Genomic DNA, 17998 nt, shown 5'->3' with positions numbered 1-17998 from the left:
GAACTTAAGAGCAAGGAAGATCTTTAACTTTAACCATGCATGATAATGTGATTTTATATACCTGCTGCTTTTTATATGCAGGATGTTTTCCACCTGCACGAGAAGCATTTCTGCTTAATCATGCGTTTACTGGACGTTGTAGATTAGATAGACAGTGCCTTCCTGTTATTTGAACTCTTTCCTTATTCTAACTTCCTGTAATTTGGCACAAAAAGATTATTTCACCCACTCTCTTACACCTGTGATCACACGATGTGACATGAAGTTGATTTTGAAGTCAAATTGATTTGTATAGGCGGTAACGACCTAAGCCTTTGTTGTGTGATGATGGCATAATGCAAGAATAGCCGATCTACAAGCTACAGGTGCAGCCATTTTTAAAAAGAAACATGAGAACACTTAGAAAATATAGTCTATTGACATGCTCAAAATAGGGACGCCACATTGAAATTGGTTAAAGCCTAACTGTGTATCTTTTCTTTATTAATAAAATGTAATTTTGTCCAATCTGTATGGTAAATACGGTATGTTAAAGGAGGAGTTCACCCAAAAAATTACTTATTTTCTATCAATTGCACACCCTATGAAGCCTTGAATCCATGGATTCTTTTTTGTTTTTGTCGCATTCTTAAGCTAATAATTTGATTCCCGTCTCCTACCGGCTAATGTATCCGGTAGGAGACACAAAGTAGATTATTTGTGTCTCCTACCGGAAATACACACGGTCATCAAATTATTGTCTTAGGAATGCCACAAAAACAAAAATAAATCCATGAAATCAAGGCTTCATGGGGTGTGTAATTGATAGAAAATAAGTCATTTTTTGGGTGAACTCCTCCTTTAATACAATATAACTTATACAATGGGGGTGGTTGTATTTTGTCCCTCTGCTCTTCTATTGAGACATTGATTGTGTCAAAGGTCATGTCTCACCTAGACACAGGATCTGACACAAATTTTGACCTGATGGTCAAGATTCAATTTATCCACTGAGCAAGCAGGCAGACTCTATTAGCTCAATGGTAAAAAATGTCAGCACTTGCTCAGGAAACCGGGTTCAAATCCAGGGTAGAAGAGGAAAGTTACATAGTGCTTCTTATTAATGTCTTCTAAATCCTAACAGTTTTCTGAAAAAAAAATATGTTTCTATATCAGTGGTGCTCAAGCTTTTTCATGTCAAGGACCCCCAAAATTATATGCATTTGGCCGCCGACCGCCATCTGAAAATATTTTGTTCCAGGGACCCCTAGAAGCAAAGATTTGAGTTACTAACGTTTGCTTTAAAATAATACATATTCAAAGATTTGCACACATTTTCAAGATTTTTCAAAAATAGCAGATCTACAAGCTCATAGCGTGGCACTCGGTGCCGCGCTATGAGCTTGTAGATCTGCTATTTTTGAATAACCAAAGTGTAAAATAATGCTTTTTAGCTCAAATCAAAAAGTGACACATTTAACAAATAGACAAACAAATGACACACCCCACTTGACTGACCCCCAATTAAATATGAACAAACCACAGTTTGTATTCACACATGTACTGTATCAATCTAAAAATGATACATACATCTTTTTTATTTAATGTAAATAACATTCAGTAACAAGTCACAGAGTAGCCACTGTAACAATTCAACAACAATTGAAAGATAAACTGACACAAACTATATACATTAGACACAACTGTATAGAAATCACAGTCTGGCAACAAATAGGCTCCAACCTCTGTATATTAACTCTTAAAACACAGTCAGTTACAAAAGCATAGCTTCCAAACCTCAATTGGGACATAAACTTATATCGTGGACAAATATATCAAATATATTTTGTAAAAAGAGAAAATAAAAAGTCCAGTGACCACCAGACACATTTAGTTTTTTGGCCTATGTTTAGGAAGCTTACATATGTGACCAGTGAAGCCTAATATATACTTTATTTATAAATTAAGCTTAACTATATGCTTCCTGTGGTCTCATGGTTTAGATGGCAGCATATCAGTCCAGTCTCCAGTGTCTAAACATCTGTCTCACACATCTGTTAAATACAATACGAACACATCTTTTGGTCTTTTAAAGCAGGCATCACATGACGCCAACAAACAATAAATAGCAAACATAAAATGGCATCATTACTTATGGTGGCAGTGGTTGACAACAACACAGAAAGTTCAGACGCACTTGAGGTCATTTTAGAACCGGTACCAACAAAACAAACTTAAAGCAATGAACCTGAGACATTCTCAGTGTGTGTGTGAGCGTGAGTGTGTGTGTGTGTGTGTGTGTGTGTGTGTGTGTGTGTGTGTGTGTGTGTGTGTGTGTGTGTGTGTGTGTCAGCCTGAACCAGGCTGACACACACACACACACACACACACACACACACACACACACACACACACACACACACACACACATCAGGTTCTGATCCAGAGTCAGTCCTGCTCTAAACGTTCTGCTCCGGCAAGGCTTTAGATTTCACCCAAGTCACATGACAAAAATAAATTATGACTTATAAACAAATAAAGGTCAAATATAATGACTCTTATATATTAGTATAATCTGTCGACTTCCTGTTAAACTGAGGTTTCAATCCGTTAAAGATCTCCAGACTTAGTTGGTGAATAGTTCTTATATTAAAGCTGCAATGCATAACTTCCAACGTCCTACCTGGAATGAAAACTGAGCATCATGCAATACTACCCGTCATCCAGTAGGGGTCCCACTCAACCAAGGATATACATCAATAACCAGTTGTGTTAGTTATATTCTATTAACACATCTAACTGGTTGAGTATGTTAACGTTATTTTGGACAATCTGTATGGTAGACTCTACCATAGAGATGTTCAAAATAATGTTTTACTCATAAAAAGTTATGTATTGCAGCCTTAAAAGAAAAACAACACTACCATTTGAACCAACTCCACTAAATCTAAATAAAAAAACTGCCCTGTATGAAGATAAATAATAAACATAACTTAAAATAAACATTTTCTCCAGTCAGAAGTCTGTAGAACTATAACAATGTGTTTTTTTGTAACAAATTAAGTCAATAAAATAAAAATAATAATTTAACAACAAAGAATAGATGTGATTCTCACGTAACATGTGTACTCATGATAACATGTGTGTACTGTCTGTCACGGTAACAGAGGACTGCTTATGAAAACAAAACAATAAATGGCTCCAGTCCGTTCATAAACATAGTGCTACGCGTACGTCATTTATTCGGAGCCAGCCTTGCTCAACCACACAGGAATCGAACCGACGTCTTCCTCTGTTAGCAGACAGTCCTGTAATGCCTTGACTTAGACTTGCAACACTTGTGTTGTCGTTTTTTTTTTACGATGCACATCGTAAATAACCAAGTATAAAATCAGGCTTAAACGCTACACTTAGTTGACCAGAGTCACCCAGGCTCTATACTATAGGCCCCCTGTTTTCGCTCGACAGTAAATAACTTAACCAAAAACAGCGCTGTTTTCGCCTAATGTTCGCCCCCAGAATATGGACGCTAGAGTTCTTAAGGTTCCTTATTTAAGGAACCTGGGTGAGGAGACAGTTGCTATAGTTGGGAGTCCAGGCTGAGAGTTGGATGGTTTGGGTTCAGTTTCAGTTCCACCATCAACGAAACCAGAGGCCACCAGTAACAGACTGGCCGTACTGGTCCAGGTGGACTGGTTGTACTGGTCTACAGGGACTGGTTTGGCAGAGACAAACTCTCTTCCTCCGACGAACTCTCTTCCTCCGTCTTTCCTCCTCCCTCCATCCAGGGGTGAGACACCATCTGCTCCAGGGTTGGTCGATCTTCCGGCCGGTAGGACAGGCACCAGCCAATCAGAGACTGGCATTCTGGGAGAGAGAGACGGTTTTAGAGGAGATTAAGTGATGTGGTCTTACTGAATTGCAAATATATTATTATTTTTTAATTATTATATTACTATTATAGGATGTTGTATCAACATTGAACAGGCAGGTATCATTTAGTTCACATAGAACAGTGAATAAGCTTTTAAAACAGGTCTGTAATTAAGAATGAATCCTGTCAATGTGCCCTTAAGGTGGACTGATGGCTACATAGTTCCCATAATATATTTACCATAATATATTTATTTTCAAAGTAGCGTAAGTGATATTTCTTTGTTAAAATAGCGCTATATATACTGATAGTAATTATTGCTATAGAGTGCTTGTTCAGTAACAGGGATCTCCCTGTGCCTCCGACTATGTGCTCTTTAAAAAACAGCGAGTATGACAGGAGTATAAACACACGCCTTGCCCGGACCACTGACCTAGCGGTCCGGGCACTTAGGCTATGATGTAGCCTGACAGTGTGTCGCGGCCGGGTTCGAGTCCCGATCCCGACAGCCTTTGCTGCGTCTGTGCTGTGCCGTGTCTAACTTCACTTCACTATCATTAACCCATTTAGACCTGGAACCCCATTACGTAACTATACCTTTCAAGCCGGGAACCTCTTTTGGGGTTGTTGTTGCTATGTATAGTATATATACAGTGTTGCCAGATCTGCTTATTATAATTCCCCCGCAAGATTTTATTTGAAAATAGCCGATCTACAAGCTCACAACGCGTCGCATCGCGACACGTTGTGAGCTTGTAGATCTGCTATTTTCAAATAGCTGATGTATATGTTAAAGTGCTCATGTGGCCCATAGTGGCTTCTTTTGGGCTGGTTTTCCTAGACCTGGTTGCTTGTTTCTCTCACAGAATCTGGCAACACTGTATATAGCAACATCATTTTTTTTAAACATTTTTGAATAAATATTTGTTGTTTTTCAGAAAATGTAGGTCAGGATTTAGAAGGCGTTTTTTTAGAATCGGCCTCATCAGGTCTAAATGAGATAAAGGCATAAAAAGCCCCAAAAATAAATCTTTAAAAAACAAAACACACACACCTTTGGAGATGCGTCGGGTGTAGCTGGGCGCCGCGGCGACGATCTCCTGGTCCGTCTCGAAGGGGATGTCCCCACACACCATGTCGAACAACAAGACCCCCAGAGACCAGACCGTCAGAGAGCCTGCCTCGTAGCGCTGACTCTCCACCCACTCTGGAGGGCTGTACACACGAGTACCTGACAGGAGGGAGAGACAACATAACGTTTACATTCTCATTCTTTTCTTCAGGAAACACTACCCTGACCCTTCCTTCCTCTTTCCCTTGCCTACTTGTTGTCAATTCTCTTGTCTTATTGGATCTCGTTTATTCCATACACTTATTTGTTTTAGCTCTTGCTCGTTTGATGTTCCTATTTGTCTCATTTGTTTAAAAAAAGTAGGTAGCTGATATATTGCACTTTTACCTTAGCGCTAGGTATACTCTTAGTTGCTTGTTTTAGAAGAGAATGCACTTCTGGGGCCAGTTGCACCACCTCACACTAAGTTCAAACTTAGCCTAGTTATAGCTTAAATGGCTTTTAAAAAAAGCCATTTAACCCATTTAGCCGGGAAAAGTATCCGTGTCATTTTTAGATTTCTTTGGCTATTAAAAAATAGCAGATCTACAAGCTCATAGCGCGGCACCGAGTGCCGCGCTATGAGCTTGTAGATCTGCTATTTTTTAGTTTTTTATGTGAACATTTTTGCAAATCTTTAAATATATATATATATTTTTTTAAATATATATTCAAAGATTTGCACTCACTTTCACGATTTCTTAAAAAAAATTGCAGATCTACAAGCTCATAGCGCGACACTCTGAGCTTGTATATCTGCTATTTTTGAATAGCCAAAGAAATCTAAAATGACACAATGATACTTTCCCGGATTGAATGTGTTTAAGCTATAACTAGGCTAAGTTTGAACTTAGTGTGAGGCGGTGCAACTGGCCCACCTGGTGATTAGTAGTTTCGTTCCCTACCTATGTTGAATGCACTTATTGTAAGTCGCTTTCAGTGGTGGAAAAAGTACTCAAATGTTTTACTTAAGTAAAAGTATCAATACTGCAATATAGAAGTACTCCGTTACAAGTAAAAGTCCGGAATTCAAAATTTACGTGAGTAAAAGTACAAAAGTATTGGCATCAAAATGTACTTAAAGTACCAAAAGTAAAAGTACAAAAATATTTGAAAATAGCAGATTTCCAAGCTCACAACGCGTCGCATCGCGACGCGTTGTGAGCTTGTAGATCGGCTATTTTCAAATAGCCTAGATATGAAATAGGGTTAAAGTGGTTAATGTATGTTTTATAATATAATAATGTATATCTGAAAAGTAACTAGTAACTAAAGTTTTCAAATAATTGTAGTGGAGTAAAAGTACAATATTTGCCTCTGAGATGTAGTGGAGTAGAAGTGAAAGTGTTGGATATTGGAAATACTCAAGTAAAGTACAAATACCTAGTTACTTTCCACCACTGGTGACTCGCTTTGGATAAAAGCGTCTGCTAAATGACTGTAATGTAATGTAATGTAATGTAATGTAATGTAATGTAATGTAATGTAATCTCATTCATGCATTCCAGCTGCATCCTTGACCCATTAAAACCGGGAAAGTATCTGTGTCAGTTTTAGATTTTAGCTACAGTATGTATGGTCTCTGTCGGGGTGGAAAAACCTCATATCTCCAAAACTGTTACTTTTTCAGGATTCAAATTCAAAAGCATCAAAAGCAGCAGATCTACAAGACTGGTGGATCTGCTACTTTAGATGCTTTTGTGTGACGCTGTAGTGTGATCAAGTTCATTTACCAAAAAAAAAAAAACACAAAAGGTTGGAATATGGAGATAAAAAAGGGTTTTGCCTGACAGGAACGCAGTGGTGGAAAAAGTACTCAAATTCTTTACTTAAGTAAAAGTACCAATACTGCAATATAAAAATACTCTGTTACAAGTAAAAGTCCAGAATTAAAAATTTACTTTAGTAAAAGTACAAAAGTATTGGCATCAAAATGTACTTAAAATACCAAAAGTAAAAGTACTAAATATTTGAAAATAGCCGATCTACAAGCTCACAACGCGTCGCGATGCGACGCGTTGTGAGCTTGTAGATCAGCTATTTTCAAATAGCCTAGGTATAAAATAGGTTTAAAGTGGTTAATTTATATCTGAAAAGTAACTAGTAACTAAAGTTTTCAAGTAAATGTAGTGGAGTAAAAGTACAATATTTGCCTCTGAGATGTAGTGGAGTAGAAGTAAAAGTATTGGAAATTGGAAATACTCAAGTAAAGTACCTCAGAATTGTACTTAAGTGCAGTACTTAAGTAAATGTACTTAGTTACTTTCCACCACTGCAGGAACGATATATAGCAACATGGATTTTTTTGAAAACTGTTAGGATTTAGAAGGCATTTTTTCATTCAGCCTCAGGTCTCCATGGGAGGGGCTGTAAGTGATATTTATTTTGTTCAATTTAGTGTTAAATAGTTTAACTCATGAGATTTTTTATTTATTTTTTATTATTATTATAATTTAGAAATCTATAGTTTTAAAGTTGTTTTCGCTATTCCTCATACCATGAAGTACATGGAGCTTAAAGTTGTAGTTCACCCAAAAAAATACTTATTTTCTATCAGTTACACACTCCACGAAGCATTGAATTCATGGAGATTTTTTTTCTCGCATTGTTGCATTACTGAGCCAATAATTTGATGATAATAATAAAGATGATAATATATCCGGTAGGAGACACAAAGGAGACTCTTTGTGTCTTTGCTTCGTTTAGTTCGTGGAGTGTGTAATTGATAGAAAATAAGTCATCTTTGGGGTGAACTACTCCTTTAAGTGGTTTAAAGGACAGGTTTGAATCTCGTGCTCACCTTCAAACTCGGTGTACGGCGTGTCCTTGAGCAAGGCGCCGGAGCCAAAGTCGATGATCTTGACCTCCATCGTCCTGGTGTCCAGCAGGATGTTCTCGTCTTTGATGTCCCTGTGGACCACGCCCTGGGAATGGACCGTCTGCAACGCCTCCACGATCTGACGCAATATCCTGCACAAACACACAGAGACACACACTACAGGTCAGAGGTCAGCAACAAGTGAGGGAGATTATTTCACCATGGAATGAGCACCATATATTCAGAACTCTGACTTGAGTCACAACAACAAGGCAAGAATTCATAATTCTGTGCCAGGGAACTGTCCCCAGAAGAGATTATGTTTGGATATATTATCCAAACATTTGACAAAAATAGCAGGTCTACAAGCTCGCAGCTGTGAGCTTGTAGATCTGCTATTTTTGTATAGCCAACATATAAATGGATAAAGTTGTTAAAATGACTGTGATGCTATGTTAAAGGGATAGTTCACCCCATGGAGACTTGAATTCATGGATATTTTTTTAGTTTTTGTCTCATTCCTAAGACAATAATTTGATGACCGGCAGCGGTTCCGGTAGGAGACACAAAGAGTCTCCTTTGTGTCTCCTACCGGAACCACTGCCTACCGGTCCTCTGGTTATAAAATTATAGTCTTAGGAATGAGACAAAAACAACAACAAAAAAATCCATGAATTCAAGGCTCCATGGGGGTGACTAATCGATAGAATAAAAATATATTTTTTGAGGTGAACTATCCCTTTAACTATTTTTGCTGGGGACCCCCCGGTACCCCCCAAGGACCCCTGAGGGTCCCCGGACCCCACTTTGAGAACCACTGACCTAAATAACATTCTTACACACACACACACACACACACAGGTGCACATACCTCCGGGCCACGCCCTCGGGCAGCGCTCCCCTCTCAGTGATGAAGTCGAACAGGTCCTGGCAGTGAGGCGGTCTCTCGAACACCAGCAGGAAGCCCCGCCCACTGACCTCGAACCAGTCCAGCAGCCTGATGACCCCGCCCCCCTCGGCCGCCTTATTGGCCCCGCCCCCGAGACGCAGCAGCAGGGCGATCTCCATGGGAACGGGACGCACCTCGCCCGGCTACCAGAGGAGAGAGAGAGAGAGAGAGAGAGAGGTTAATGACACATTAAAAGAGGTTAATGAATTCATGGGGGGGGGGGGGGGGGGGGGGGGGTTAGAAATGTTCAAATATACAATAAATAGCAGATCTACCATAGAGATAAGTTGTTGATCAGACTAATTGATTTAGTGAACTATAAGAAATCTATGGAATTTCTTTCATGTCGATTCATTGGGGGCAGTGGTGGAAAGTAATTAAGTACATTTACTTAAGTACTGTACTGTACTGTACAATTTTGAGGTATTTGTACTTTGCTTGAGTATTTCCAATTTCCAATACTTTTACTTCTACTCCATTACATCTCAGAGGCAAATACTGTACTTTTACTCCACTACAATTACTTGAAAACTTTAGTTACTTGTTACTTTTCAGATATAAATTATGATATTATGAAACATACATTAACCACTTTAGCCCTATTTTATACCTAGGCTATTTGAAAATAGACGATCTACAAGCTCACAACGCGTCGCATCGCGACGCGTTGTGAGCTTGTAGATCTGCTATTTTCAAATATTTAGTAGGCTACTTTTACTTTTGGTACTTTAAGTACATTTTGATGCCAATACTTTTGAACTTTTACTCAAGTAAATTTTTAATTCTGGACTTTTACTTGTAACAGAGTATTTTTATATTGCATTATTGGTACTTTTACTTAAGTAAAGAATTTGAGAACTTTTTCCACCACTGTCTACCATAGAGATAAAGTATAAAATAGGGCATAAAAAAAATAGTAGAAAAAAAAGCAGGTGTCTTTCTAGCAGAGCAGGCGGTAAATCCCCTCATTGAGTTTCTCATGAATTCTACTCTGTGACGTCACAGGGAAAATCCTGTGACATCATCACCTAACGTCCCACTGCGGAAAGATAAAGTTCCCTGGCTCACCACTAGAGGGAGACATGTGACTGCTTTTTGTACACTGAACACTATAATGACAGGGTGCACACTTTGTAAACAAACACATTTATTGGTCCAAATTGTTGAGTATTAATCAATAATAGGCCTACACAAAGTAAGTGTATATGTGAATATTATACTAATCATCAGAATGGATTAAAAAAATTATGTTTTTAGGAGCAAATTCGTGTTTCCATCCTAATCACCAACAATTAGTTAATAACATAACCATTCCTGTATTCATTAGCAATGGATGTACCTTCATGTTCATTTTAATATATATATATACATATATATATTAATTCAATTTGTATTTTATCTTAGGAAAAAACTGTCAACTGTTAGTGGTTATCTCTTTAACATCATCATGGTGAACATTGGTGAAACACTGTTAGATGAAAACTGAAACAAATGTTAGAAAAAAGTCTCACCAGTCTGGTCCACTGCTGCACTTTGTCACAGGAAACCTGTTTGATGGCCACCTGAACGCAGAGACAAAAACACCCGTTAGATTAAATATGAACATAAATTAACCAAAGATTCATTAATGAATCATAATGAATGATTGTAGTTCCATGTGTACCTGTAGTCCATCTGAAAGCCTCTGTCCACAGTACACTGACCCGAACCCTCCACTGCCCAGCAGAGATCCACAACGATACAGACTGTCGAAAGGCTCCTTATCTACACACACACACACACAGATTATTGTATCAAATTGATTTTATAAATGATGTTATTATGAGAAAAGCGTCTCTCTGTGTAGATCAGAGCTTCTCAAACATCTTCCATTTCAAGGGCCCCAAAATGTAAATGTATTACACCCCCCCCCCCCCCCATCTGACCATGTTTCGTGCCAGGTATCCCCAGAAGAATAGATTTGTGTAAAAAAAAAATCTTAATACTTTCAAGATTAAAACAATAAATAGCAGATGAATATCCAACATAACATGTGTGTTCTAGGAGGCTCCCAGCTAAATGACTGACTGACTGACTGATAGATAGTTCATCTTCACCATTATCACATGTAGAAGACTGTAAAGGAATACTAGACCAAATCATCATCAAATCATGTCTAAGAATAATAATTAAAAATGTTCTTAGACTGCAGGGTGCCAGAGATATCTTATCAAATGGGGGCCCGTGAAATGAAAGATGTTGAGAATCACTGACGCAGATGCTTATATTGTTTGGTGTGTGTGTGTGTGTGTGTGTGTGTGTGTGTGTGTGTGTGTGTGTGTGTGTGTGTGTGTGTGTGTGTGTGTGTGTGTGTGTGTGTGTGTGTGTGTGGTCAAAGTTTGTATAGTTACAATAATGGCATGAAACATAATTATATTCATATAAACCCAACAATCAGATATAATGTAGCTGATTGTCTCTATTCACAGTCACACCTCTATCAACAAACCAAACAGTAAAGTCATGTTGTGTAGATGATGAGATCATGTGAAGTTATGCAGTGTGGTGTAAAGTAAGTACATTTACTCAAGTAGGCTGTACTTAAGTGGAATGTTTGAGGTACTTTTACTTTACTGGTGCATTTCCAAATGTCAGTACTTTTACTTTGTAGATTACTTTGTAGATTTTGTTATTACAAATCATACTTTAACCACTTCAGCCCTATATACATTTCGCCCACAATGTGTCGCGATGCGACGCATTGTGAGCTTGCAGATCTGCTATTTTCAAAAGATTTTTAAATGGCACATTTAAGCACAATGAGTACTTTCTACTTTTGGTACTTTTTTGATGCCAATACTTTTGCGCTTTTACTCAAGTACATTTTGAATTCCGGACTTTAACTTGTAACAGAGTATTGATATATTGCACCGCAATATATGTTTTACTTAAGTAAAAGTATCAATACTGCAATAATTACAGTATTGATACTTTTCATTAAGTAAAAAAATGTGAGTACTTTTTCACCACTGACGGTACGATGGAGTGAAGGAATGTTTCTCTTACCTCTTTTCTTTTCTCTTCTTTCCTCCTCCTCACAGTTCAGCTCAACTCGTTTATCCAACATCTTCTTAATTATTAAACGTATTAATATTCATACATCCATTGTGTTTGGAAACAAAAGAGCTTTATAATGTCTTTAACCGTCAAAAATAATAATAAAAACTGAATAAATAATCCTCGTTTCAGTTCAAAAAGTAACCGTTTGTATTCCTGTGTTCAAAACGTTTTAAAAAAACCTAATATTGTATTTATGTTAAAGTGTATTTATGTTAAAGTGTATTTATGTTAAAGTGTAGCTGCTTGTTAGTCGTTGATCTTTTTGTCCGTTTGATGATTACTACTTGTTGTGTTTTGTTTTTACTCTCCGGCCACGCCCACCCCCACTCAACCCAGCCAATCGGCGCGCCCCAAAACAGCGAACGCGGTCCAATCAGCGCCGGCGCATGTGCGGTTGTTTTGAAAGGGCGTCAGCCAATGAGGAGCAGGGCGGTGTTGCCATGTCGGCTTATTATAAGCGACTTTGGCTTTATTTTTTTTCCTGTAAAGTTGCTTGTAAATACTGGTAGTTGCGGGGTTTTGGGGCTTGTTTCTAGTTGCTTACTTTGGGCTCGTTTCCTAATGTTGTTTAAGCTAGTGGACCCCCAAATTAATATGTATTTGTCCACGGACCTCCATCTGAAAATATCTTGTGAGTCAGGGACTCCCGTACATTTATTTGTGTTAAAATGTTTCAAAAATATTCCACTTTTGTCACTTTCTCCCCCCCAACAAATATGTGAAAATAGCAGATCTACAAGCTCACAACGCGTCGTAGATCTGCCATTTTCAAACAGACCTTATGTGCTCATGTGTTGTTTTCATAAACCTGGTAGCTTATTTCTCTCACAGAATCTGGCAACACTGTCTGGAGCAGAGCCGCTGCGGCTGCGGGACTGGTGGTGCGTGCGCGTATGTGTGCGCGGAGTGTGCGTGTGAGCGGGTGTGTGTGTGTGTGAGTGAGCGTGTCTTCCAGGAAAGGAAGGAAGTGCGCTGAGCCACTGAGGGGCCACTGAGGGGGCGGGGCCACTGAGGGGGCGGGGCCATGATGATGATGAGAAATGAAACACATTATTCTGGTAAATACAACGGTCCAACGGCTCTTCCCGCGCACGCACGCACGCACGCACACACACAGATAAGGACATTTCTATTCTCTCTCTAAGACAGGGGTCTTCAACCTTTTCAGGCCAAGGACCCCCTAGCTGAGAGAGAGATGAAGCAGGGACCCCCTCTATATTGTATAAAATTGTGTTTCAGATTCAACTTTTTTTGTTTACTTGGTCTGCTCTTTTTTCCCTCTACACCAGAGGTCTTCAACAGGGGGTCCGCGACCCCTAGGGGTCCGCGGAGGTACTGCAGGGGGGTCCGCGAAATTGTTGTTTGATTAAACAATATTTTTGTTTGGAAAAAAATAAATAATATTTCTTTCCACCAAAATGTCAAATTGTCTTTAAACATAACATGAATCCATAGCAAACAGATAAATGGAGGCACAATGCACAATAACATGGTATGTTTAATACACATTTTGTAGAGAATTCTTATTTTGCACACCTACTGGGGCAGGTGCGTATAGGAGCAGGCAATATATAACACAATTGTATACATAAATATACAATATATGTGGTAGCCCCCCCTACCCTACGAGGTAGGGGGTCCCTGCTCCATCTCCCCATCAGTTTGGGGGTCCCTGGCCTGAAAAGGTTGAAGACCCCTGCTCTACACCAAACACCTCGATCGGCTATTTTTGGCTAAAGTTCTCCTCAGAATAGGGATGCTAGGGTTCAAGTGGTTAATGTAAAAAGAAAATATCATATCACACAAAGATTTGGCGGACCCCCCTGTAGTAACTCTGAGGACCCCCTAGGGGTCCCGCACCCCCTGTTGAAGACCCCTGCTCTAAGAGTTAAATTAACACACATGCACTCACACACGCATACAGGTTCGTCTTTATATCCTTGTGTTTTTATATATATATATCATTTATATATCAAAAATACTAATATAATACCTTGTTTTCTTATTTCTTTTTTTTGTTGCTGCCATTTTAACCCACACTGACATTTTAACCAACAATTGCTCTAGAAATCTATGAAAATGACAGACACACACACACACACACACTTTTACAGTAAATGGTGACTCAAACGTGAAACACTTCTCAAAGTGGCAAAAAGTAAGAGCGACTCATCTACAGGCAGATGAAATCATTTTCATTTTATACAATAATATCATGTACCTGAAAGCAACAAAAGCTAGCAAAGAATGTGTCAATATTTACATCAATGATTTATAATATCATGTTAATAACAGAGGACCATTTATCACCAAGGAAAACCACCAGTAAAATCTGTTATAATCAAAAGTGTTATAATAATTCACATTGGAAATAAACGTCCAGTAACAAACATGGTTATGAAGGTTGTGATGATGAGAGTAGGTTGGTTATTGTTTGTCCACGTTTACAGATAAATATAGATCATAAATAGAAAGTTTATAGAGAGCGGAAGAATAAAAGATGAAGAGAGAGACGTCAGGGGACAGCCCCCCAAAATATCCCCGTCCTGTGTATCTCTCTCTCTCTCTCTCTCTCTCTCACACACACACACACACACACACTCTCACACACACACATTTCCAGTTGAGATAAAAGTCACAATACAAAGAAAATAAAGATTGTTTTACAAACTACCTAGAGTACATACCCTGTCTGTCTGTCTGTCTCTATCTGTCTGTCTGTCTGTCTGTCCAACTTGTAGCAGACATTCAAACACATGTTTTATGTCTGTGATTACAAAAAAAAAGATCAAAGAAAAAAAAACATTGAAAACCTTTTTTTTCAGAAACATTTTCCTCTTTTTATTCCAAGAAAAAAAAAAAGGTATTTTCATCCCAAACAAGAAAATAAAATAAAACAAACTTATATTATTAATAATAATAATAACAACAGTCAGTCATTAATAAGAGGACAGGATGACATTTTTTTTTAATCTAGATTTTCTTTTTTTTTCATATCCTTTGTATTTTTTTTAATGACATCAGCTGTGGTCAGTTTAACATGCAGCTAAATAAGTCTGATGATGAAGATGATGGCGGCGGCGGTGGTGATGGTGCTGAGGAAGAGTGGAATTATAAAGAGTGGGGGGTAAAATCGCCCCTCCCCCCCATTGCTGATTTTGGGATCAAATGAGCCGTTTTTTTAACTCGAATTTACTGTGAACTCAATGTTTATCAGCAGGGATACAGAGCAGCTCTAGACGGTAACCGATGTCACTCACAATGCGTGTGTGCGTGTGTGCGTGTGCGTGTGCGTGTGCGTGTGTGTGTGTGTGTGTGTGTGTTGCTATCTCACATACCAGCTAGAAATAGACTTGTTCACAACAACAGTTTTTTGAAAAAGTTTTCAAGATTTTTCAAAAATAGCAGATCTACAAGCTCACGAGTGCCGCGCTATGAGCTTGTATATCTGCTATTTTTTGAATAGCCAAAGAAATCTTAAGTGACACAGATGCGTTCCAGGTCTTCATGGGTTAAGTCCTATTTTATACTTTGGCTATAATTGGAAAACAGCCGCTCTACGAGCTCGCAATACATTGTGAGCTTGTAGATCTGCCATTTCATGGTTTCTTTTTTCCCCCATGTACACTTTGACGTGTTATGAGCTTGTAGTGCTGTATAAAATGTTTTTGTACAGAAGTGCTATTTTAAAAAAAAACTTTTGAGCCTAGTGAGCTTGAAGATGTGCCGTTTTTTTTTGGCGCGCTAACAACGTCCTACGACAAGAGTAGAGAATTGAGCAATAATGTTCCTGCCGGTCTTCAGTGAAAACAATAAGTGTTATTCAAACTCATTACTCAAACGAAGACGGTTCTTTTCTTAAACGTTTGGGTCAACAAAAGAATCCATGACTCTTAAAATGTCACCGACAGGCCTGGTCTTCACGTCGAAAACCATGCACCACCACAAATCGTTTGGCTGGTGAAGCGTTCAGTCACTGATGCTGTCCGTGAGGGTTTGTGTCCACTGAGAAGGCCTTTTTAAGTTGGCAGCGCTAGTTCTGCCATGCATTTCTATGATAAAGACGCACTGGTTCGCACTGGTTCGCCCGACGGCAGGTGTTTTTTTTTTTTTGCGCAGCGCCCTGTTGGGAGTGCTTCAAGCTGGAAACGGTTCCATTTTTGGGAAAAGAGCCTCGGTCATTTCAACCTCCTGATTGTATGTGACAACTCGGTAATGTACAACCCGACGTTGAATCGTTATCACAAGGCAAGACCTTGTTTAGTTTGTTTCAGCTAAGCTACTTGTTCTAACAACATGGATCATCAGGACATTTGAGCTCAGCAATAGTTGATCAGCTTGAACAATGTTCAATGGACATGATGTCCACTATGATATCCATGGCACTCCTCAGCTAAAAATGCATTCTTAACCCTTTAAGACCGGGGGACGCATCTGTGTAACCACTTTATCCATATTTTATACTTTTGGCTATTAAAAAATAGCAGATATACAAGCTCATAGCGCGGCACCGAGTGCCGCGCTATGAGCTTGTAGATCTGCTATTTTTTTTTAAATCGTGTTTTTTTTTTGCAAATCTTTGAATATATATCTATAAAGCAATTGTTTTTACTCAAATCTTTTTTTTTAGATGGGGGTCCGCAGCCAAATACATATCGTTGTGGGGCTCCTTGACACTGACATTAATATTATAGCAACACAAGTGTTTCAGAAAACTGTTTTAAACTGATTTAGAAGACATTTGTAGAATCCCCAGAAGCAATAACATTTTAGCTAGAAATGCTCGCTTTAAATATATATATATTCAAAGATTTGCACAACATTTTTCACGATTTTTCAAAAATAGCAGATCTACAAGCTCATAGCACGGCACTCGGTGCCGCGCTATGAGCTTGTAGATCTGCTATTTTTGAATAGCCCAACGAAATCTAAAAATGACACACAGATGCGTTCTCTGGACATGGCGCCTTACAGAAGCTGTCAGTTACTGAAGCTGTTGTCTGTTACCGATTTTACCTAAGCGGTCAGTTACCTAGGCTGTCTGTTACCAAAGCTGTCTGTTACCAAAGCTGTCTGTTACCAAAGCTGTCTGTTACCAAAGCTGTCTGTTACCAAAGCTGTCTGTTACCCATGTTACCAACGCTGTCTCTTAACCCCGTGGTTCTCAAACGTTTCATTTTCAAGGACCCCCGAGTCAGCTATATGCATTAGGCCACCGACGCGACGCCCACAGTGACAGACCTGGAAACGGTCCATTTGCTTTTGACACCATCCAACAAGCTGGGGAACCACCGGGAACCCAGCTCAAGGACCCCCTGGGGGTCCCCCCGGAACCCCACTTTGAGAACCACCGTGTTTAGAATGCAGAGGATTTACAGACATGTTGTTGTTGTTGTCGGGGAGAAATCATCTTTTTTGCCGATCATCAGCGTTTTATAATCAGGACAAGCTCAATTCTGATTGGATCAAAATGAGAAGGAGAAAGGGGAGGGGCGTTAATGCCGGACTGCGATTGGATGGGGGGAGGGAGACCAAGGAAAAGCCAGGAGGTAGAAAAGGGAGCGACGGAAGGAAAGGAGGAAAGGAGGAGAAGAAGCGAGTGAAGATGGAAGGACAGATTATGGTGTGTGTGTGTGTGTGTGTGTGTGTGTGTGTGTGTGAGAGAAGGTCGTTCATGTTTTTAAATCTTTTAATTTGTCTTCCCTGGTCGACCTCCGCCTGGGGGGGGCGGGGGAGGGGGGTGGGGGGGGTTTGGGGAGCGAGGGGGTCAGCGGTGGAGGGAGGGGTGGGAGAGGGTCGCTGTAGGTTTTTGTGTGTGTGTGTTTTTTTTTGTTATCAACTGTTCTCTGGGGACGACTCTCTCTCCTGCCTGTCCCTCTCTCTGTCCTGTCTGCTCTGGTGCTTCATACTGTCCAGGTATTCCTGCTGGGACACGGCCAGGACGGACGCCAGGATCTCATCGTCCTCCCAGTCCGTCAGACCTACGGGAACACAGACAGACAGACAGACAGACAGACAGACAGACAGACAGACAGACAGACAGACAGACAGACACACAGACAGACACACAGACAGACAGACAGACAGACAGACAGACAGACAGACAGACAGAGAAGTGAGAACAATTTACAATTCAGCAGACGCTCTTTATCCAGAGCAACTTATATT

General features: G+C 39.5%; 2 protein-coding genes and 1 long non-coding RNA gene across 8 annotated transcripts in view; 1 reads left to right on the top strand and 2 right to left on the bottom strand.

The window, feature by feature from the left end:
* The first annotated feature begins 1540 nt into the window (after positions 1-1540).
* LOC308096893 lies at positions 1541-3768 on the top strand. The gene is made up of 3 exons (XR_013934170.1): positions 1541-2287; positions 2414-3592; positions 3634-3768. It is a non-coding gene; the product is annotated as an uncharacterized lncRNA (long non-coding RNA).
* pim2 (Pim-2 proto-oncogene, serine/threonine kinase) lies at positions 3686-11918 on the bottom strand (the record flags this gene model as incomplete). The annotated part of the gene is made up of 7 exons (XM_080444403.1): positions 11777-11918; positions 10395-10495; positions 10243-10293; positions 8654-8874; positions 7765-7934; positions 4908-5084; positions 3686-3846 (listed from the first exon to the last, which is right to left on the bottom strand). The coding sequence occupies exons 1-7, from the start codon at positions 11835-11837 to the stop codon at positions 3686-3688; spliced, it is 942 nt and encodes a 313-aa protein (XP_080300529.1). The 5' UTR covers positions 11838-11918.
* Positions 11919-14001: 2083 nt separating this feature from the next.
* The window catches only part of otud5a (OTU deubiquitinase 5a), a 45183-nt gene continuing 41186 nt past the window's right edge, over positions 14002-17998 (bottom strand). For 4 of the 6 annotated variants that reach the window (XM_080444610.1, XM_080444612.1, XM_080444611.1 and 1 more), the window contains exon 10: positions 14002-17811. In XM_080444610.1, the coding sequence (XP_080300736.1) occupies positions 17666-17811 (146 nt within the window). In that variant the 3' untranslated portion in view covers positions 14002-17665. The remainder of the gene's footprint in view (positions 17812-17998) is intronic. The other 2 variants (XR_013934178.1, XM_080444614.1) reach the window with 2 other exon arrangements.

This window comes from Gymnoscopelus braueri, assembly GCF_963280865.1.
Source record: "Gymnoscopelus braueri genome assembly, chromosome: 12".
Lineage (NCBI taxonomy): Eukaryota > Metazoa > Chordata > Actinopteri > Myctophiformes > Myctophidae > Gymnoscopelus > Gymnoscopelus braueri.
This window is presented reverse-complemented; position numbering and strand designations above follow the sequence as displayed.